This window comes from Phlebotomus papatasi, chromosome 2 (genome assembly GCF_024763615.1).
Source record: "Phlebotomus papatasi isolate M1 chromosome 2, Ppap_2.1, whole genome shotgun sequence".
Lineage (NCBI taxonomy): Eukaryota > Metazoa > Arthropoda > Insecta > Diptera > Psychodidae > Phlebotomus > Phlebotomus papatasi.
The window spans coordinates 39,242,837-39,267,750 of NC_077223.1; the positions used below are offsets into that span (position 1 = coordinate 39,242,837).

The following is a 24,914-nucleotide window of genomic DNA, read 5'->3' on the forward strand; positions in this document are numbered from 1 at the left end:
TGAATTCAAAATTATAACTGTTATAAAAATGCAATTAATTAGGGAAATTGAAACTGATTGAAATAGCCCAATGAGCAGACATAGCACTGCTGGTGTAGTGGTATCACGCAAGATTCCCATTCTTGCAACCCGGGTTCGATTCCCGGGCAGTGCAAATGTCCTTTTATTATTTTTTTTTTTATAAAATAATGATTTCTTATATTCGTCAGAAGGTTTACAATTGCTACTCTCTCACTGGTTTATTCCTTATGTTTAATTAACATTTTTTTAAATAAAAAAACATTCTAAAAATATTATGTAATCTTAGTATTTTCTTCTTATTTTCTATGCCGTAAAAATCCTTTAATATTTTTTTCTCAATTTTAGCAACCTTATTTTTTCGCAAATTAAACCCAAAAATCCGTGATTTCAATTGCTATAACAAATGTATTGCTATAACAAATGTAACGACAAATCTTAAATAATTGCTGGACTACTTGAAAATGCATTTTTCGCATATTTCTAAAGGAAGTTGGACCCAGCCAGAATTTAATTTAGATTCACAATTGCTTTGTCTTTCAAAATCACATTACGTTAAAGCCCAGTTTCCTTTATAAATACGCGAAAAAAAAGCATTTTTAATGTATCTCCACCTCTTCCTAACGCATTTTTAAAAAAATATATATACATATAGAAACTGAAACTCTGAGGAATTGGCATGACAAGCCCCTAAGGTGAAGAGAAGTGAAATAGTAAGACCGAATGAGTAACAATGAATGTGACCTTCAGGAAAACGTGGAGGGTCACGAAAGGTTGCTGTTCTCGTACGAGAACATTCTTCAGCACTTAATAGTGCAGAAATGTCTGTCAACGGTGCACACTTAATGGCTTGGATTAAGCGTCTGAATGAAACTGTTTGCACCCACACACGCCACTATAAAATCCAACTTTAACTTCTCAATCTCAAGGAGATTTCTGTACTTTTACATTCTACTTTTCAACAATCGATATAATTGGCTCCTGAGTACAGTTGTGCAGATTACAATTCGCGATTTCTTCCTCATTTCCATACATTTCTTGCTCAAATTTTCTCAGCTTCTGTGGTCCGAGATGTAATCGAACTTCGTCAGATTGGACCGCAACTCTGTAGAAGCATATTTTGCGACTCATAGATCATATTGATCATGATGATACCCGCCAAAGAGCGCTTATTTTAGCCGTTCGCCTACTTACCCGTATCAACCGTTTAACCCTTTAACGACGAGACAGTTTTTGCGGACCGAAAATCAGCAATAAAAATGAAACCAATATACAAAATCAGTTAAAGGTCTTACATCTAGCCTTAGAAAATCCAACAGAGTCTGATTCGGTGTAGTTTTTACATCTGTGCGATAGGAACAAAAATAGCCCAAAAATTTAAATATTTTTTCTGAAGATACCAATAACTGATAATTTTCACTTTAATGGAAAATATTATGTTTGAGTATTGTAGTTTGTTTTTCAAAAACGGTTTTGCATAAAAAAAATTGAAAGTATAAAAAATAATTAAAATTAATTTGCATTATGACGATTTAAAAAATCGTCATTTCTAAGCTTAAAAATTTACTATTTAGCAAATAGCTGGAGACTTAGATTCCTTCAACCATCTACTTTGCAATTACGTACAAACATAAGAAAAAAATGACTTTAGGCAGTCAGGAAAAATTATTTTCTTTATGGGACACCGGTGTTCCAATCGTCCGTAAAGGGTTAAGGACAGAGAACAGTAAAATATATCTTCTTGTAGTTCGCACATACTCTGGCTTCAAATACTTCATATTTTTCCCATATTCCTTTAACGAATCTGATTTTTTTTTTTCAGGAAATGCGTGACTTAATACATAGTTATCAAAATGTATTGCCATAGATAGATCAGATTTATTAAACTATTATGGGAAAATATGAAATATTCAAGGTCAGAGTGTATGCGAAGCCTGAAGATCCTCTTTTATGTCTGTGGTATATGAGATTAATTTCAGGAAACCTCGTCAGTTGACTATTAAGAGTGAGTAAGGTAAAATGAGGTAATTTGGAACCATTTACAATTTGGGACACTTGAGATTTTCTCACTGTTTCAGATGAGCAAAGAGAAACAAAGACCGCAAAATATAAGAAGAAAAGGAACAGATTTTTTCATTTTGAATCTCTAAAACAGTGAGAAAATCTCAAATGTCCCAAAATGTGAATGGTTCCAAATTACCCCATTTCACCCTAATATTCTCGATTCAATTTTCTTCTGTCCGATCATCTAGAATAATTTGATTCGTTTAATCGATATGGTTATTTTTATCCCTAAAATACAACTGATAATAGAATTTTCATGCATTCTGACTTACAAGTCTTGCGAAATTGCCTGAAAACAATCTCATACACCATAAGATTGCCTGGCTTATCATTGACTTTTCCATCGCACAACCACCTGTTTTTGTTGTATATATTAATCACTTTAAGTGGAATTTACTGAAATATGTCTTTTAAATAAAATTGTAAGCACGATTTATGAGTTCTTTACGATAATAAATCTTTAGGTTTTAGAATGGACAATAAAAAACTTTTTTTAATTAGAGATTTATTGGTCATTATTATTATTTTTATAGCAGATCCTCGTAAATTTTTGTCTGTATACTATATATAAATGGTATATCACAGTATGACTCCGATAGAATCACCCCTAAAAATTTTAAACACTGTGAGAAACTAATGTAATATTCCAGATTTAGTGTCAAATTTTTAAACTACTTTTGTTAAGTAAGAACCTGAGTCAGGTTTCGAATTCACGCGTGACAATGCCACGAAAATACAGAATTCCCCTACTGATCTGAATAATGTGTCAGAGGCATAATAAACAAAATTCGATATTTTTTATTTATTTATTTTAGTTATTTATTTATTTTTTATTTCTTTATAAATTTCATTTTTTTTTCGGATAAAGTTTACTCGACGCACATTTAGCCCTAAAATTCAACAAACTTATATGTTGCCTGTAAATATTCTTTTTTACCATAACCGTTATATGGACATATTACTATCATTCTTTTTTTTGTATTCGATTCTATAAGGTACTGCTTCTCCTTACTTTTATTTAGCTACCTATTTATTACTGTTAAAATTAGATGTAAAAGATTTTATGTAACACATAAAAAGTTTTAAGAGGGATGTATTCCATTTGATTTACTTCTTCTGAATTAACTTAAAACATTTAATTGCTATTGGATGAAGTCAATAAAAGGAGATTAAGGGATAACAGGAAGTTTTGAAATACTTTTTTGTAATGTGGCTCTAAATAACAGTTTTTTTTCTTTTTTTAAATGCTAAATTATAAAAAAAAAGTTTACTTCGTATCGATTTTGTAAAATAAACCTCTTTGGTGTCTGAAAAATAAATAAAATATATTAACCAACCTTCTTTGTCAAATAGTCTTTTTGTGAGATAAATTTATACAAAAATAGGACGATGTGAAATACTCTTTTTATTTCAAATTTAAAGGGATATTCCGGAAGTCGTCGAGTGGGAAAAGATTAAGTCGAAAATAAAAATTCTTCTCTTCCCAGAGCTTTCCGTGCTCTACAAACCTTCTCAGTGGCTGAAAAATAATTTACTCTGTTAAATTTATTTCTGATTAATTTATTTTAATTTTTTTTTAATTAGAATAACTTTTCTACACTGTAAATTATACCACCAAAAGCTCTGGGAGGAAAATAATTTCTATTCTAAGCTGAATCTTCTTCTACCTGGCGACTATCGAACAACCCCTTTAAATTAAACTTAACGTTGATATCAATTTTTGATAAATATTTCTATTTACTTAAATCCAAAAGTTTTGCTTTTATTGATAAAAAAATAATAGTACTCCGAATATATTACCACAGACACATTTTAAACTATTCCTGTGTCAAACATCCCTGTCTATCCCTATCAATAAAAATCATTGGTTTCCTATCAATGACGTTGCCTTTTTATCACCATTGCTTTTGCCACGTTGGCGGAAAAATGATGAAGTATACTATATAATAAATGAACAATTGTATCAAGGATGATGTTTCACGTATTACTAGTAAATCTGTTGGGGAGATTAATGTGTAATCCCAGATTTTGCAATAACCGTGACAAGCTTTTGGTAAAATTTTATGAAATTTTAAGTGTAGAATTCTTCGAAATATGTGAAAAATTTAATCAGCTGGCAGCATACCTTTGGGCTGAATAAATAAATCAAGAACTGATACTAGCCTCTCCTTCCAGTGAATCATATCACTGTGGCTTTGGCAGATAAACTGCCCCTTCCTTCGCACCAACCTTCTCAACAGAAAACTCTCTGCATTTATACTCTTCTGCCCTGGAATATCTAGTGAACAATCACAAACTGTAAAAACTTGGTTGTAACTAAAGCAAAAATAGCCTAATTACATGAGAACCAAATATAAATAAAATCAAAATCAGCAAACACGGAAGATTACATTATAAATAAATTAAATAGTTTTTGTGCATAGAACCCACAATGGTCTAAACCAATTGTCTGCCATCCGTTTCTATTATAAACCAATAATCGATTTGGTGATTTGGTATAAAGTTAGGGTCAATGTTGAATTTATATTTAATTAAATGCGATATGAGCAAATTTATGGGCAAATATGCAGAAGATTCGGTTGGAATTAATATTTTCATGGGTGTAAAACTGATAAATTTTCTATAACATTATTGCTTAGGAAAATTGAAACCCCAAAAAGGCCTTTAGGTATCTTCAGTTTAAAGCGTGTTAATGAGTTATTTACTGCCAAAGAAGCCAATCAATCACATAACGTCTGAGAAACTAGAGGATGTGTTTTAATTGATTGTCTAATCAATTTCCCAGGGAAATTCACTGACAATCCACATGTGTGTAAGACACTCTATTAAGACCTTTCAAGCCTGATGGTTCATTTTGTATGAAAGGTTTTTCATGCAAAAAATCATATATACAATAATTTTTTTTACAACATCCTACGTCAAAGTGATTGAAAATAACTCAAAGTGGAAATTCCTAAAAGGTCTTTCAGTTGCAAATAACGCTAAAGCGAAATCTAATCCAAAGTTCATCCGAGATAATGTATTTTTCTAAGGATAATTATGCTCTTTTTGTATAAAACCCTCCAAAAAATGTCTTTCATGCTAAAATGTTGAGTCTAAAATTAATTTTCTGACCTTCCTCACCCTCGCCAAACCTACAATTTATTTTTGGTACCCGAACTCCTTGGCTTCTCAAGCACGGTTGGTAATGTTAATCAAAACTTAATGTGACATTTTGTCAATCGATTCCATACTGTGTTCAAGCTGCGTAAAAGCAATTAACTTTGAAACGATAAAACGCCAAATAAGAGAAAGTATATTGTAAGTATAAAGGTGTAAATTATTAACATTACAATTTATAAAAGAATAAACAAAAGATGGAATATCCTCAAATAATATCATGAAAGCTTTGTCGTAAGCAATACCTCAGTAATTTAACAATCAATCAATTATGTTTGTAAGAAGAATTCATTTATTTAATGCAGCTTCCTTTAAATGATATTTAAGTTCTGTCTACTCTACACCTAATTAATCAACTGAAAAAGTTGCTTCTTGGAGCTTAAAAGAAAAAACAACAGTCATTGAGTTCATCAATCAGTCTTTTAAGTGAATAAAATAAAGTTTTATTGGAAAGAAAATAAAAGTGGCAAAGCGTAGGAACTTTGCTAAGTGCTTAAACTGGTGACTTTGTATGCAGTGCTCTTAAAATTACTTCGTTATTAATCTTTTGCATGAATAATGTTGATTAGTGGTTATAAAATAAAATAACGAATGCAAAGTTTTATAAATAAATATTTGCTTAATTGTATAACTTTCTGTTCATCGTTTTAGAATTGTTTATAATCAATTCATAAATCACTTCAACACCTGTCAACAACAACTTTAAAACCAAAGAATTAAATTTAGGTCAACCTGAGATTTTACAGTAGCAGCTGAAATTAGTTCGTCCGTTCAGTATTAGTTTGTAATTAACCTTACAGAACTAGTTTCAATTTATCCAAAACTTATTCCCATCAAATAAATTCATCTTTTGGAATACTGTATTTAACAAAAAAGTAATTCTATGAACCTTTTCTATTTTTATTTTGAATTAGAAGGTGGATTTAATAGCCATTTTCGTAGAGTACAATAGGATATTTAATTAAACTTAAATTAAAATTTTGAGCTCATCTAAAACAGTAGAGAAATCTCAATATTCTAATTCAGATCCACTTTCAAATTACCTCATTTTATTCTACATGGATAAAATATAGAAAAAATAGAAAAATGTTTAAACAGTTTCAAGTTTCAAGTTATCTAAAGAAAAATATACAATGTTAATGGACATGTGGGGGATTTACTGAAGACTCAAAGTTGCTATCTCCAACCGTTTGGCCTCTCTCTCTCGTGGCGAACACAGAGACAAATAGATAAAAAAAGATTTGCATAAAAAGGATAAAAGTATTGGGTAAGTGTGCTAAATTTCGGTAGAGTTACAAATGAGCACCAAAGTCCCAAGTTTGAAATACAATATTTTTATTACATATTAAATTTTCTTTTCACTTTTTTTTTTAGAAAGGTTGTTCGAAACCTTAAAAAATAGTTTATCATATTTGTTATCCTTAAATCAGTTCCTCAAATATTGAAAATAATAAAAAGGGACAGATAATCCTAACCGGCTTATGTAGGTGAGATTCTTAACGTGAGCTAACTCGGAGTGCATGCAAATTCGATTTAGAGCTGAAGTTGGGAGACGCCATTCAGTTATCTTGAATCAAATTCGTGAAATTATACAAATTTTGTATTTAAACCAAAATATCAAGGATTTGGATGAACTGGCAGAAAAGTGATATATGGGTGAAATGTAGACCAGAATGTTCTCTATAATTTTCCCATAGAACATGATCTCATCGATTACTCAGAAGCCAAGATAAGCGAGGTTTTTTGTTTCTTAACTCGTTTTTTCATCCAGAGTGCCCCAAGTAGTCATTTGTTGAACTTCAACTATTTCAAAGAATTGTTGTATTTTGTGGGACTTTCCATTTAAAACCCTATTTTAAGTGTCTTGCTGGAGTAGAGGCAGTCAAATTGGCATCTGAGTGATTTCAAAGCGTTATTATGGGAAAAATCATTTTTTTCACACTTAAACGGCAAAATCGGAGTGATAGCGTAGTCTGAGCGGAAAATGATGTATGGACGAAATGTAGAGACAAATGTGCTCTACAATTATGTCGAAGTAATCATGAAAATCGGTTCAGCGACAGTCGAGATAATTGAGGTTATGTGATATTGAAATTGGTTTTTCGACTGTGGCGCCCCTGGTGTTGGTCCCACGAAGTTCAAATATTCTAGAAAGTTGTAACATTTGGTGAGACCTTTCGTATAAGCCCTCATTCATCAAAATCGGTCACATAGAACCGGAGATATGATTTTTTGAATTTCATGAAATTTGACCCCTCATATCTCCGGTTCTGTTTTAACCACAGCGCACATTTGCACCATTTTGGAAACGTCCTAGACTGTACTACTACATACTAAAATTTCATTAACTTGCACAATGCTGTTTTTGAGAAAAATGTCTTTGAATTTCGATGAATTTTGACGCTATCACAGCGCCACCTGTGGTGACTTTTTGAACTTCCGTCTGAAAGTGCTCATCGATACGAAACCAAAAAGGTAAAATTTATGTCGATATGTTAATTAGAACCGGAGATAGAGGCCGGTCAATGTTCGAAATTTGACCCCTTATAGCTCGGGTCAGGGGTTATGGATCGACTTAAGGTTTTTTTTGTTTGATAGGTATAATCAACGGCTACAACATACTAAAATTTCAGCCCGATTGCATAAGGAATTTTTGAGTTATTTAACTTATAAGATTTAAAAATTTTCTTTTTAATAATAGCGCCCCTAGCGGTGGTTTTATGAACTTATGATGTTAGAAGAGGAAGTGGCATTTCACGAGAGCTTTCTAAAAAGCCCTCATTTTTTAAATTCTGACAATTAGAACCGGAGTTATGGCCATTTTAAGAAATTTTTTTTGGACCCTTATAGCTCGGGTCAGGGGGGTCGGGGGACTTTAAGTTTGGTATTGATGGAAAGCTCTAAGGCCCAGCTATAACATACTAAAATTTGAGTCTGCTGAATGCCATAGGGGCGGAGCTATTGAGAAAACAAAAAAAGGGGGGTCTTCAAAATGGCGGAAGGAGGGGTGGGGGGTGGGGGGTCTATGCACCAAGTTGCAATTTTCACCCGATATATAACCTTTGCCGAAAACCGCAAGTCGATATCTTTTTTAGTTTAGGAGCTATTAAGCTCCAAAGAGCGGCCGGCCGGCCGGCCGGCCGGGAACGTAACTTAGCCACATATATATTCGGAATCAGGAAGTGGCGAAACACATTTTGGCCAAATTTGAGGTCGATCGGACGACATGAAATTTTGTTAGGATTATAGTAGGTGAGATTTTGTTAAGAATCTCACCTAATATAGACATTGTTTTGGGTAGTATTCCGGCCACTTTGAGTGAAATTTCGTCCGCCTTATTTGTGACCACCTTGTGCAAAACCGGTGGCAGCCAAAATCCCGAAAGCCAAAATCCCGAAAGCCAAAATCCCGAACGCCAAAATCCCGAAAAGGCCAAAATCCCGAAAGCCAAAATCCCGAAAGCCAAAATCCCGAATTTTAAAAATCCTGAAATTGATGAAATTATATAGAGGAAAATGTTTAGAATAATTTCCTAAGACTCAGAAGATTTCCCTTTGCCTCCATCAAGCGCGGATGCAATCGTGGAAGTAGCTGTGACATTTTTAAGAATTCGGGATTTTGGCTTTCGGGATTTTGGCGTTCGGGATTTTGGCTTTCGGGATTTTGGCGTTCGGGATTTTGGCTTTCGGGATTTTGGCGTTCGGGATTTTGACCGGGACCCCTCTTTTTGATACGAAATACGTGATCCAAGTGGGAAATTTCACTCGGAATCTAAAGAACGATTCCCTATTAATATGAACTAAAGCAATCTTTAATAAAGACTGATCAATTTTAATGTAAAACCTCGAAGGAGAAATATTTGCACTTTACCATAAGCTACTAGACTGCTAGCAACACAAGCGATCCGTCACATTTTAAAACGATTTTAAATAAAATTTAACGATTTTAGTCTTGTTACATTCTAAAAAGTAAAAATATTCAAAAGAAAAAAATCATTACTATTCGAAGAATTAAATCCATAATTTTTTTTATATAACTTAGTTACTTGACCGAAGTTACAATCAAAATGGCCGAAATTGAAAGCTGGCCGAAATTTGGCACACTTACCCTAAGCGCTTGTAGAGTCTTAAGGATTAACCGTGAGGCGGCTTATCCGCCCCTTATGGGGGCTTGAAACCGCCTAGTCGTTAGCTTCAAACGTATAACTAACAAACGAAGTAGTTTTACGACTCTTTGAGTGAGATCTAGTCATAAAACTGTAAGTGAATAAAGCAAATTAAATGAGAGGATACCCAGCAGGAATTCATTGGACTATTTATTGCTCAAGTCAGACGTTTGATTACACTGATTAATTAATTAAAACTTGGAGGATGATTGTCACTAATTTTTGAATTAACTTATGCTTCAAGCTAATGGGAAAATCCAATCACAATTCTAAAGTCATCTTTATTGAAATGAATGAGAGTGTAAATGATTTGAATTAAAATGGAGTTCAACGTTTGCGGTCACAAGATGAAGTGAATAAATTAATCCCAAACTATCTCCTTTGTGTGACGTCATTTTTATTATGAAAAGTCGGTTATGTTAGATCCAGCTCCCTTCCTTTGACCATTTTAGAATCAATTCTAAATTTTGTTTCTCACGATTGACACACATTAAATAATGTCATGCTGTCTTGTGAAATTTTTCCAGAACACGCGCTGAATTGATTCACATTTCACCCTTGTGAAAGGTAGGGAAAAGTGCTCTACCTACGAATAATGTGAATTTCTTTTGTTTTTCCTAAGAGATTTACACTAAATTATCACAGAATTATCAACAATTGCTGATAAGGCAACTAATATTTAATAGAAATGTGTAAGTCTCTTAGGAAAACTAAAAGAAAATTCACATTATTCGAAGGCATGAACGTTCGACGGGAGAGTACTTTCCCCTATTGTTATGAATGACAATGCATAATGAACAATAAATTGAGAACTGAGTGCAGCGGTCCTGTAAATCACCGTTCCCTATAATCTAGTTTAGACTATATCTTCGATTTTAATAAAATTTTAATAAGTCCAGTTTATTACTTATGTATCCAAACTATTTTAAAGAGGCAAACCATTGACAGTCGTATGGTGCTATTCCAACACTGAGAAAAAAAAGAGGGTGCGATTAACTTTTTTTCCTCATAATTTTAACACTTTAGGTGTAAAAATACATCAACATTTTTTAATGTGAATTTTACACATTTTAGGGGTAAAATTAAGATGAAAAAGGGTAACTTTAACCCCTAATACACCTAAAAAGCATAATATTTACACCGACTTCGGATCAATAATGGAGGGTAAAATTAACATTTCCGGAATGTTATTTTGACTTTTTCGGATTTCTCTCAGTGAATGAAAAATAATAAGGAGAAATCATTCTCCTTAACATTTTTTTAGCAAGTGACTGTTCTCAAGTGATTCTACATAATGGTGCCATCCCATTGAAAAATGAACATGTTTTTTAACACTTAACTGTTCTCAAGTGCTTCTGCATTATCGACTTTTCCTTGTATTGATTCCTGTCACGACTATTTTCCCCAATCCTATTTGTGTTCCTAAACTACTAAACTGTAGTTGCATGAACCAATACAAAGAAAAGTCGATTAGATAGAACCACTTGACAACAGTCCAGTGCTAAAAAAAAACATGTTAATTTTAAATTGGAATAACAACGTAATCGACTTTCCTTTGTATAATGGTTCCTGTTACGACTGTTTGATGGCTTTTGGAACACCACAAGGATTGAAGAAAACAGTTGAGACAGGAACTAACACAAAGAAAAGTCGATAATGCAGAAGCATTTGAGAGAAGTCATGTGCTAAAAAATATTGGCATTGAATAAATGAGCAGTAAAAAGTTAAAATTGATCAGTAACAAAAAACTTTGAAACAGTGATATTTTCGTCCAAATCTTAGTAAAGGGAAAATAAAGGGCTTTACACTTTATATGGAACTATTTTAAATGTTAAATATATAAATTAGGTCCATTTTTGTAAAGATTTAAGGTTTTTACTGATCATAATTAAATATTTTACTGCTCATTTTTAATTTTTTACTGCCCATTTAGAACTTTTTACTGATCATTTGTTTTTTTGCCAAAAATATTCAGTAGAAAGATTTACAAGAAGATTTCCCGTTATAAGTTTTATTAATAGCAATCATTACGCTGATGATAGCCACGATAACCATGATAGCTGGCATAAGCTTAATTTTAGAATTAAAGAATCGCATTGAATAAAGTTATTCCATTTCGTCTCTAGATATCAGTTTGCTCCACGCTCCACGCAACTCGTGGTCCTGTATTTTCACCCGACAATTCAATTTTTGGGAATTTCGAATTAGAAACATTCTAAACTGTTCATATTAGGATAAGATTAGCAACATTACGGTGAACATTTTAGTCCAGATAAACAATTACATTTCAATATAATTTTTTTTTCAAACGCTTTCATGGTTCAATTCGTCGTCAAACTATTCCCATATCACAAGGTTTAAATTTTATGAGTGAAGTTGTGCCAATCCTGTAGAAATTTAAGGAAAACTGTAGTTCTATAAAACTTTTTTGCGAAGCCTCAAAGACATTTTAAAAGAAAATCAAACATTTTTAACAATGGATAATATTGAAAGTTATTACAAAAGTCGTAATTTGAAATTTTACCTCCGGATATGATATTCTCTTTGCTTCCTCAAAATTCTTTGCTTATGTGGGTATATCAAGTTTTGTGCATATCGTCGACGTTTATGGAGAAAGTTCCTCTCTGGAAAATCGTTAAATGATTTTATTGTGGCTTGGGGAGTAGATGAAAACAAGGTTTGAAGAAAAGTTATTTTCTCTTTTGGGTGTAGGGTCTTCTCCATAGACGGTAATTGATATATTTTTAACAAAGAATTTGCGTGGATTGGAAAATATATAGCATAAACTTAAGAAATTGTTTGTTTATACATTTTTTCCCCTAATATGTTTATCTGAGGGAGGCTTATTAAATTATTCCTATAGTTTCATGCAAATATTGTTCTGATTTTTTTTTTCTCACAAACCATCTCTTGTGCTTCATTTAACAGTGATGATAAAATTTCCCTAGACTTTTGCCATAGTTATCCTGTTTGCTCTTCTCCAACCTTACCACTTTTACTTGCCATCAATAAACAATGTTTTCCACAACAGTGAACAGCATGGAAACAACAGTCGTGCTCTCATAGTAAATTCAATATACTACAAGCTTTTAAGGCTGAAAGCGATATGGGATTTGTTTAAAAATGTTGGAAAATTCCCATAGTTTTGCAAATTCTGTTCATCTTTATCAATACTTTATGTAAAATTGCATGCTAAATTTTTTTATCCATAACGTGGTTTATAAACTTATGGTATTGATATCAGCATTTTCGTAAATCTTTAATGCGCTTAAAGTTTGTTAAAATTGAGAGAAAGAACAATTTTGGAATTAAAATTGAAAATAAAAACACATATCCACCATTAAAGAAATCTATAACACTTTTTGAATGCGATTTATAGTAATTCTACTTTACTTATATATACGAAAAATATGGCTTTTAATAATTCCTTATTTTATCAATAATTTTACTTCGGATTTCATTTATCTTAGAACATCATTTCATCTAATTATTTTTTCTTGATTTTTGATCCTTCTTCTGCCACAAATTTGTAAGAGGGAAACACCTTATTTTTTGTGATGATTAAACCAATAATAAAATCAATGTATTTTGTTAATTAGACTTTACAAATTTCAAGCAGCATATCAAGAATTTATAGTTTTTTCTGTTTGTTTTTTTACAAAAAAAAAAACAACAAAAAAAGAAATCACAAGCAAGGAAAAAGAAATGATCGATCTCGCTACTTAGGTAAGGGGTATAGGCCACAATTCACCAAGAGAATTAATCAGTAATTTTTTTCTCTTTCGTGTTAGAATGTAGAATTTATAATACTTAATGAAAAGTATTAAGTTAATGAATGAGTTAATGAAGAAACGCATTCCCATCTTCTCTAAAATTTAATGAAGTCTAATCCTCAAATGCTGCAATTTAGAAGAACGTTTCCAAACAAATGAATACACAAATTAGGTAATGGTTTTACTACAAGAACATAAATTCTGATGGAAATTGAAATACCGACAAATTGGTCAAATTAAATTGCTTGACTAAATTAATTTGTGAATAAATAAGAAAACATTATTTTATATCATTTAAGCATTATTTCAACATATTTTTGTGAATCATTCTTAGCTTTTTATCACTAAAAGAATGAATATTCATCCATTCAAAAGCATTCAAAATACATACAGAAGGAACAATGAATATTCATCTAAAAGCAATTCATCTAAAAATTTTGATGTGAAATTTCATAGTATGATAACTTTCATACATAAGTAAAGTGCCCTCAAGTCGAGCAATGGAATCATTTCTTCAATTTCACTGCTCGAATTCCACAGTGAGAGAACGGTATATTAGGGGAGACTGGGGCAAAATTTGTCAAAACGAAAATTTCAATATTCACTATTTTCTAAAATAAAAGAGAATGAGGCTTGAAATTTTCATTAGCCTTCATGAACCTTCTTAAACTTGCAAAGTTTCAAGGGATTCGAGGAAGGATTATGTAAAATAAAAAATAATGAAATTTTGAGCCCTATTTTTGAAATATTTGGCTTACAGAAAATATCAATACTGATTAGCTGAATTTAAGCACATTTCTCGTTAACCCATTCCTTACCATGGTATTATACACCATACGCAAATTGAGTGATTTTAGATCTTATATTCCTGGGCAACTGATACTCGAATTGCTGTCGGGAATGGATTTTGAGTAATTTTAGTTCTTCAATTACTTAGGAAAAATAGTCCGACAGGGATGAAAATACATTTTGTTATTGTTTTCTTGCTTCGCGGAAGGTCAAGCAAAATTTTTGTTCAAAATGGCGGACGGAGAATTCGATCTATTCGATTACAGATTCGTCTATTAATCTGTAGGAAACTAATTCCAAAATATGAACATTCTATCTCAAATATTTCTGGTACATTGATTGAATGGGTTAAGATAGAGAAAAATTATCTTCGACATAGCTGTAGAGGAATAAATTTCCTATGAAAATATGTCTATTTGATATTTTTAACTTTTGCGAGAGTAAAATGTCACAAATTATCCGAAGACTGACAAAATTTGCCCCAGCAATTTTGAGAATCTCCATAAAATCGACTTTTAGAAAATGATTCGAAAATCACATTTCTTTCGAGATAGAGGAAAATAGTCTTCTGCAATGTTGTAGAGCAGTAAATTTCCTATAAGGATATGCTCATTATAAAACGTTTAAATTTTCTCAGAGCTCGTGTAAGAATTAAATATGCGTTTTGACAAGTTTTGCCCCCGTCTCCCCTAAATATAATCTCATTATTTTTTCACCCATGAAAATTTCAACTTTTCATCTTTCGGGGAGAACTTTTGTCAATTGAGAAACGCGCCATTTGTCCTTCCGTATGTTGTCAGTGCCTAACCTCAGTATATTGTCACTGCCATGGGCTAAACGTTTATAGATAGCGATTCGAACCATCCCCCAAATGGTCCGAATCGCTATCTCTGACCGTTTGGCCCATGGTAGTGGCAACATACAGATGGAAAGACAAACAGCGCGTTGACCCCAAATAGATCGAGCCAAGGACCATTACCATGACCTTAATTTCCCCTTCAAAAACCATGGCTTTGGTGAAAGTTTCTCGCACTAAATGTTTCTTTCCAAAAACGCGCAGTGCTATTTTATCATTTTTGTTTTTGTTTTGAAAATACCTAAATTTATATAGATAAATTTACTGAACCATATCCGAAAATTCCGTTAAATCATTTCTAATATCGGTTTTTCAAGATCAAAGGTAACTCTTCAAAGACGAGGGGGTCAAAAATTTGAGGCTAGAAAATTAATTTATTCTTAGTTTTTAGAGTCAAAGCAAAGTATAGGGGAAAGTGCACTCCCTTCAAACGTTCATGCCTTCGAATATTGTGAATTTATTTTGTTTTTCGTAAGGGATTTACACTAAATTATCACGGAATTATCAACAATTGATGATAAACCAACTAATATTTAATAGAAATGTGTAAGTCTCTTGGGAAAACTAAAAGATAATTCACATTATTCGAAGCCATGAACGTTCGAAGGGAGAGTACTTTCCCCTAACTTTGCTTTAGTTGGATGTATAGAAAGAAAAGTTTTTTTGGTCACCGGTGACGCAATCGCCGTAAACGCCCAACCGTAAAAAGATTACAGAGCGTATTTCTCAACCGAAAGGGTTCATGTGAGGCTCGTTGGAAAGATCTTGAAATTTTTAACAAGCGTGAATCGGTTCCAATCGGTAATGAAGCAAACAGTTTATATACGGCTAAATAATTTTCATCTGGAAATCAATTGTATTAGCCCTAAGCAAGTTGGGCGATCTTTTGAGTGATTTACAAAAGGGTTTAAATCGGGTTGCGAACGGTCAATGATGAAAGTGCTTTTTGGGAACAGCATTAAACATAAAAAAAAATGATACATGAGAGAGTATATTTGTTAGCGTCTACCTCCGGCTTAGCCTTGTTATAGCAAATCTCCACAGTAAAACGGTGGAAAAACTCTCTAGAAACTAGAGTTCATGTTGGACCGTGTGCATATCAATGTCCAATGTGAAAGTCCCAGTGCCCACTATAAGAGGATTCTTGCAAACAATTTTCCCCCCAATAATTTCCATACCTGAGGAAGGAGGAAACAAGCCTCCAAAATGTTGTAAGGATAATATTGGAGAGAAAAGCAATAAGGTTAATCCGTGTCTTTTTCATCGTTTAACTCTCTATGCCAAACTTTCAACTTTTTATAGTCAATTTCAATGAAATTTTTACTGATTTGCATTATAAATAATATGATAAACTTTTTAATGTTAGGGGGAGGTGGGGCTACTTTGAGTTGTCCTTACATGGAGCTGGTCCTTACAATTGTTTTATTTAGATCCACAATTGTTTTGTCTAACCCAATGCCATCATGTTGAATCCTAGCTTGCGAAAAATCGTATAGGAATGTAGCGCCACAGCTCAAAGTTGCCCCACTTCCCCCTAGACCAGTTAGACCAGCAAATCTAAGTAAATTCAATAAATAACCCCACTAGTCGAGTTGGGGAACAAACTGACTACAGAGTACTTTACCTTAACACAGATTAATAACTTTAGGGTTTTTTTTTTCATTCCAGTTTCTTGGGCTGCAAATGGACCATTGCCATCTCTTTTATCGCCTATATGCCATTTATCGCCAGTCAGTTCTATCCACGAGCTTACACCCTTCTACCAGCCGGCTTAGCTGTAGGCTTTGGGGGTGGTCCACTTTGGTGTGCCAAGTGCACATACCTGACTGTCGTGGCTGAAGCTTTTTCTCAATTTGGTGGACGTCATCGCATGGGTCAAAAGAGTGAGGTGACAGTGGTGCGATTCTTTGGACTTTTCTTCGTTTTTTATCAAATGGCTCAGGTGTGGGGCAACTTAATTTCATCCTCAGGTAACTGTTCCCATGGGAAGTGTCACCAGTTGTTGTATGTTCAACTGTGATGGTAACGTGTGACAGTACTCAAAGTCAAGAACCCAAATAGAAATATTCCCCTGACAGTAGAATTTTCTCAAACAAATCCGTGGGGAAGAGTCAATTACAATTGTGTTCTCTAGCGTGAGTAGTAAATTGAAATATGTGCCAGGCCGACGGGACATACCGACGTACTATGGAGTGTGAAAATGAGAACACGTTCAAATTACTTTTCTCGCCCATTCTTCTTCATTTTCCGACAGTCTTTTGTATTTTCAGCCTTTTTCTCGCTCTCACACTCCCAAGCCCTTTTAAATCTTAATCCTTCAACGCTATTTGTAGGATAATCTATTGATAAAACGATTAAAACTCAAATACGTTTTCAAAATAAAGAATTTCAGATAAATTCTTTCAAATATTGTATAATTCAAAATCAATTATTCAAGCTTTTTTCGTGTTCACTTAAAAGTAGTCCTTTGTAAAGTAGGATGGAGTATGCCCTTTTGGTAACCGAAAATAAAATAACAAATTCAAAACATATGAATAGTGTATCTACAAAACGTATACTATGTTCTGTTTTAATATATTAAAGTGTTACTATATCTTTTATTTAATTGAAACTAATTTTAAAACAAGTGGCCAAACGTACCAAAACAATCATATTTTTACGATTTTTTAACTAATCACCAATTTTCATTAGATAAGTTCTTACATTACTTTATATTTATTGTTCGAACTCCACAATCCCTCGCTTTTTTACATCCCCCAAAATTTCCATCTTCGACCTCTGGGGACCACATTTCTCAACATTGCTTAGCGTATTTTTCAAAAATTATAAATAATTTTTGAAAAATGATGTCACGATGTTTGTCTGCCCGATCGTTACCAAACCTAGAGGCCAAACGGTTAGAGATGGAGACTTGATAGCTTCAGGGGCTCCACTCTAAGTCGACTCGATGACCACTAAACAGCAATACGGTGAACCGGTATTGAACAGATAACTACTTTTTTCCCGAAAATTAATTATGCTACCCCTATGATAATTTGAGTGATCTTTTGAGTAGCTTATAAATGGATTAAAATTGGTTGTAAACCGGTAAAATTAATAAGAGATAGTACAGTGGTAAAACGTGAACAGTTGAACAGTACGCTTTTCCCTAGACCTCTAAGTAGTAAATTAGGCTAATGTACTTTTGAGGTATAGCATCTAAGCTGAGCTCGAGCATTCCGCAAAGTATTGGACACTTTGCCAACCCTTTCCTCTAAAACCAAAATATCTGTGAAACTTTTTGTTATCGAATTACCGCTGAATAAATTGTCTTGACATGTCAATATTTCTCAGTGGGTCAACTTTCCTCAAAATCTTTTAAACTTTTCACTATATCATTTCAACACAATTTCTCTCTGGCATTATTTATATATTTTATAGTTCTACTACACAGAAAAAAAAATTCATAAAATTGTTCGTAAATGTTTGTAAATTAATATTGGGGACTTACGAAATGGTCGTAAATCGTATAACCCACAAAAAGTTCGTAAAAGTTTGTAGTTTTTTCCACAAACATTGTTCTTAACAATATAACTTCAAGTGCATTTTTTTACTTTTATAAACATTTCTTCGTACATATTTGTTTGTCTGACTAAACTTTACAATCAAATGACAAACTTTTACCAACATTTACCATCAAATGTATGAAAAAGAAAAAAAGCTCAGTAAGTGATCATGTTACAAACAATGTTTGTGAAAATATTTACGAACTTTTACTGGGTTATACGATTTAAGAGCTTTTAGTAAGTCTCCATCAGAAATTCGCAAACATTTACGAACAATTTTACGAGATATTTTTTTTCTGTGTATATGTACTTTCTGTATCTGGGCATGAATTTTCTTTTTTCGACAATTTTCATTTAAAAATAAAATTGTTGTTTTTGTATTTTTATTGTAGTTTAAATGAACATTATTTTTACATCAGATCGAAATTTCCACTCTGTAAATTGAAATATATTTACATAAATTTAAAAAAATAGTCGAATGTTTTGTCTGAAAATTTAAGAACAACTTAGGGTTAAATATTTGTCAAATGTGTTGGGAAATGATAGAATGAGAAAAATTTGAAATTATATTTACGGGATTTCAGGAAGGCAAAGCACGGATCATTGGGTTAAGAAAAATGTTCCAGAATTTGTTTAAACTTTAGAGGAAACTGGGGTAGCAGTAAATATGCGATTCTTTCATTACTTATAACTCCAAAGGACAGGCCTATATCGATGTCTCATTCCCTATATACATTATTCTACATCGACTTTAAAACTAAATTTACTTCGAGAGGTTACTTCTTAAACTATGTTCTAAAAATAAAATTGTAATGGTCATTATTTTTTAAAAATCATTTTTTGTAAAATTGTGAGATTCCACTTACGTGTTTTAGTGTAATACTTTTAGTATAATTTAATGTATTTACGACGTATATTTAATCACTGAGGAAAAAGAGAGGGTGCGATTAAGATTTTTTCCTCAGAAATTTAACATTTTTAATGCTAATTTTACACCTTATTAAGGGTAAAATTAACATGAAAAAGAATACCTTTAACACCTAATACACCTAAAAAGGGTAATATTTACACCGATTTTGGATCAATACTGCAGTATAAAATTAAAATTCCGGAATGTTATTTTAATTTTTCGGATTTCTCTGTGATATTTAAATTTCTTTTAAACCGAAATGTATCGAACTTACAATAACGAACTTAACAATTACACAAAAATAGGATTTCACAATCACACAATGGAAATGCTTTCAGATTATTTTTTTTTTAATTTTGAGGTAGGTCGAGAGAACCCTTAGCGCCAGGCCGTCCATTAGCGTTTAATTCAAAATTATTAATTTTTATACTAAATATTTAAAGTAAATTTTTAAACTTTCGTTTTATCAGAATGAGGGGGTAATCCTTAATTTCAAGACATAATTTTAATTGCTAATCAAATGTATATTATTAATTTTTAGTTGAAAATTTGTACGTATATATTATCACAATGTAACATGATATACTTAAAACGCCCTGATAGTAGAGCGAAACCCTAAGAAAACATTTTGAATAATTTTATTATTTTTTATTCACGAGAAAAGGCACTTTAAAGTTCCGTTATCATAATAATGACTTTTTTTTGAGAAAATGAAACGCTGACATTTTTTCTCTATTATTCGTGTTACATTTATAAAGAATTTTATGAAATGCATCTTCTGGAAATTCAAAACAACTTTTTCCTTCTGTGTAGTTCTCACCCACTTGACTGGAACATCCAATGAATCCTTTGAAGCTAATTCCACGGCATATTTGCTGCGAGATGTATCTACTATCTGTGGGAGTAACTTTTGTCCAAACAGTGCCAATGCGATGGAAAACTCCAATCTTCGCCCACCTGATCCCCGACACATTCACATACTATCCGGTATCTTTCTGGCGTGTATGGTGACAGCCTGTCTGGCGGTGACGTTTGGAGTGGACTCCCTGACGAGGTAAATTAATTCCCATACCGTTACACTCTCAGCAAAAGTCTAAAGGTAACAGAACAAAGTATGTATATATTGAAGGATTTTCCTGCCAATTTGTCCTATCTTATACCATACATTGCCATACATACCATTCAGTAACTTTATCATGTCTTGTGGATTATCACACTTCTGCACATGAGAAATTCCGTCATTTGGAAAATTACCAAAAGATATTCTATATGACTTAACGTGCACGTGAACTACTCTACGGTAGTGATATTAGATAATAGAAGCTATTACTCAAGCATATTTCTGGAAATGTGAATACTATGTGACTCGAAAACAGTGGAATGACTATTCAATATACTACATGGCAACTTACAACTGGTTTGATCTAAAAAAAAAATAATGAAAAGGTAAAACAATATAAGATGAAAACAAGTGATGAACTAGATTTTTAAAATGACTTCTAATCAATTTTAATCATTTGAAAGTTTTAAACATAAAAATTTACCCAATGGAAAAGAATTTTTGAAGAAGATTCAAATTCATACATGGATTTTCGACATAGAAAAATGCTGAACGCTGTGCTAAGAAAAAGACAATTAACAGCTAGAAATTTGAAAAAATAAATCATTTACGCTGGAATTTTTTCGTTAAGTGTTGTGACTTTGATCGCTATTTACATTCTTTTTGTTTGTAATAATTAAGCCGTTGCCTCATATAACTAGTTCCCTCCGTCCCAAAACAGTCTTACGTTTGGTAATCATTAAGGTTAAGAAATGATTTCTAGGAATTCTTTAGTTATTGGCGTTATTGGTATACATAAAAAGCATTAATACATGAGGCATACAAGACATTAAGTATTAACCCTAAAACATCCCTTATTCCTAATGATTTTACCCGAAAATAACAACTTTTCTCGGAATAAAATTTTTCCCCAAACACAAGACTTTTTTAATTAGATAAAAAAAATTATTTTCAACCACTAAAGAAGACCGTAGGAAATCGAAAGCTCTGAGAAGAAAGTACTTTTATTCTGAGATAATCCTCCGCCACGCTGCGATCATATTGTTATTTAGAAGTTAAAATCAAAAGCACGATTCTGTTATTGTTAGTTTCCGTTTGAAAAAATATTTTTCGTTTTTTGATCCTCCTATTTAAATTTCCAATATTTCCTTCCCCGGGAACCATATCTAATAACATCGAGTTTCAGACTAACGCAGATGCAGGTGAGTTTGTCCTCCGTGAGTAACTGTTCGTAAGCTTTTCTTTAATTAGAATGATCTTTACCGATCCGATCTACCATGTCTGATCGGTTAGGATCATTCTTAAACATTAGAATTAAAGAAAAGCTTACGAACAGTAGGGAGGCACCGTCATGTACGGAGGACAAAGTCACCCGCATCTACGGTACTTCGCAGAAACGATGTTACGCTGTCTATCGGTCGGATTCATCCATCCGTTTATCCGTAAGTTTATTTAGACCTAAAAAAAACGGTTAAAAGTTAAAATACTTACTTCAAATTTTCAAGAACCTTTTCTTTCCTATCCTCAACAATGGTTTTTTGCTTGGCAACTCGTGTTACGGTTTTTTCGTTTTCGAATTTGTTTTAGATATTCTCTAGGCTGACATCTATACACAAAAATACCGCTGAAATATTCTTTATAATTAATTAGTTTTAAGAATCAAAAAAATGTATTGCAATTTGTCATAAGTCTGAAGCAGTTTTAATCATTTATAATATTATACGATATCTACTTTTATCTGAAATTCTACTGTGTTACAATCGTCCTTAAAGGGTTAAACCTTTAAGGACGATTAGGTCACCAGTGACCCAAAAATTAAATTTTTCCTATGGCCTTCTAAAGTTCGGTTTGAAGAGCAAAACCGTAAAAGTGTTTTTTTTTCTGACTCATAATTTTTTACCCTCTCGTCCTTAAAGGGTTAACTTGCACGATCTCTTTAGTGGTTTTTATAAATCAGTTTAAATTCCAATTGGTTTTGATACGGTAAACATTAACAGAAAAATTGCGTAGTGGGAAAAACTTTGCAGAACACTTAAACTCGTGAACACAATACTTTAATAATTGTATAATTTTTCATGTTTATATTTCTAAATTGTCATTACTAATAAGACTTTCCTATTAATATTCTAAGTATTCATTTATTAATATTATAAATATTTATTATTTTTTTAATTTTCTAATTAATATATTTTGAGCAAAATCTTGTTAGGGTCACTAATATAACAAGGGTTTAGTATTTAGTAAATGTCATATGACAAAAACTGGATTCGAAAAGTAGATAAATTTTTTTATCAACTTATGTAAAAATCGAAAAAAACGAACAAAAATGTAAAACGCCATGAAAATATCGACTGTGCGGTATTGACGGTACCGGAACTAGGGGACTAATGATTAAAGATAGCGACTTATACGGGCTTCAGACTTAAAGCTTAGGCATCCGGCTTAAGTTCTCTAATTCCTTATCAGGCACGATTTTTTAAGAAATTATTGTTTAGGAATGGATATTAGTGGTAAATGTTCCATTAGATTTTGAAAAATCAATAAAATTTAAAATTGCTTTGTTATTTAAAATTTTGAGACTTTCGGGAACTATGCTAAACCTCCAGTCTGAAGCCGGTATTAGGATCTTCAGAGAGTAAATGAAATTTTTTTTAAACCAATTCTTTTTTTTTGTATTTGATTATTTGGATTGATTGCCAAAAATGACATGTTTAAAATGTAGGCCTGAATGTTCTCTAAAAATTTGACAACATTGCGTTACTCAAGAGCCGGATTAGTTTACAAAATTGTTTTTGCGAATAAATTTATATTATATGTCATCAAAAGGCATAAAGCCATAAAAATATAGATAGTGTTATATCTCTTATATTATTCTTTTATCATCATACTTAGTGTAATGTTTGCAATATTTTATTATGAATTTGCATTCAAACTGAATCGTAGAAATTTGTGTAGATAGGATATATTTGAATTCGTATCATACATTATTGATCCTGGAAATACAAAACAAGAATATATACTGTCGTGTCTTGGTTACAAATGCAGGGCAATTCTAAAATATACAAGCATGATATTTGGTGTGGAATCATTTTGATAGGGAATGTTACTTGTTGTGCCTCAGCCGTAAAATATGTACAGGAAACTTTCGTTATATTGCAAACTTGACTGGGTTATAAATCAGACTCCATGGATGTGTGTATGCGATATGGTGGGATAGAAAGAAAAATCCGATAAGAAAAAAAGCAAGACGAGCTAATACACACTCACCATTAATATAAATTCTGCCACAAGGAACGCCACTTTTCCATCAACCGCACCCGCACATGAAAATGCTCCCAGCATCCTTTTACATGACACGCATCCAGCAGAGCCTTCCCACGGCGCCTTTACACTCCAATGGCATAAATGCTTCTGGTGTAAACAGGATAAACAGAGCGTGACTTGCTTCAAACAATTCTATGTTGGTTGAGGAGGATGAGGTCAATATGCCCAGAGGTTTATTGATCAGTGATGCTTTGCTTTATGGTTTATTGATTTAGACGAGATATGTAACTTCAAGAACGCCTAAAGAAAATTCGCAAAGTGCTCGAACTGACGAGTTCAAGAACTCCACACGAAAGTACCATAAATCATTTCTTTATCATCTTTCACAAATTGTCTAAAAACCTAAAATGTAAAATTTTCAAAAATAATGAATCAAATGTTCACTTATAGGGAAAACTGGGGCACCACCAAACACGGGGTACCACCAAACACTGAATTTTATTTCTAAATTACTCGGACTATCTCGACCATTCCTTCAGTGGACAAGCATCCCTATAGTGCCTATAATTTCCTATAAATCTTATCCTTTGAAGTCGAATATTCGATTAAAAAATCGCAGTGTTTTGTGGTACCCCGTGTTTGGTGGTGCCCCAGGTTCCCCTAGCCCTCCTCTGCCTCCAAAACCATACTTCGAAATTGCTGCAGCATAAACCTCAACCGAAGAGAGCTTTCAAATCGGGAGGGTAATTCATTAGTGAACGGTATTCGGGATAGTTGTTCTATTTTTCAAAATTTTATTAATTTTTAATTTTTTTTAAATTTATTGGATAATGTCTACAGAAACAAAGAAGAATCACCTCTAAAAACTAAGTGTCTCGATTTGCAAACAAGGTGCTCAAAACAAGACATAGAATAATTTCTATATTTTTTAATAAATTAAATAAGAATAGTTTTAGGCAAAATAAAGATGATAAACTACTTTTCAAAATTCCAAACAACACTCTTGATAAAAAAAATAACAATTGGATTAGATTATTATAAATGGAGATAGTGTTACCTAGACTTGTTCAGCCCTTTGTATCTATCGTGCATCTTTTTTATTAAGAACTTTATTAAGATTTATGAACATAATTCAAAATCGTTTTAGGCGTAACAAAAAACTTCAGTTTGCATTGAAAATACTCAATAAAATACTGTACTTTGGTACTTAATCGGAATAAGGTACAGTTCTCCTATTCATAATCCATATTCTCATTATTCAGTTTCTCACTGGTTTAGAGTTCAAACGATATGAAATATCGACTTCTGCGG

General features: G+C 32.5%; 1 protein-coding gene and 1 non-coding gene across 3 annotated transcripts in view; both read left to right on the forward strand.

Moving 5' to 3' along the window:
- Window positions 1–24,914, forward strand: part of LOC129804105 (UNC93-like protein) — a 97,444-nt gene that overhangs the window by 18,863 nt on the left and 53,667 nt on the right. For both annotated transcript variants that reach the window (XM_055851177.1, XM_055851178.1), the window contains exons 3-4: window positions 16,493–16,794; window positions 20,093–20,333. In XM_055851177.1, the coding sequence (XP_055707152.1) occupies window positions 16,493–16,794; window positions 20,093–20,333 (543 nt within the window). The remainder of the gene's footprint in view (window positions 1–16,492; window positions 16,795–20,092; window positions 20,334–24,914) is intronic.
- Trnag-ccc (transfer RNA glycine (anticodon CCC)) lies at window positions 84–154 on the forward strand. Its single transcript has one exon. It is a non-coding gene; the product is annotated as a tRNA-Gly (tRNA).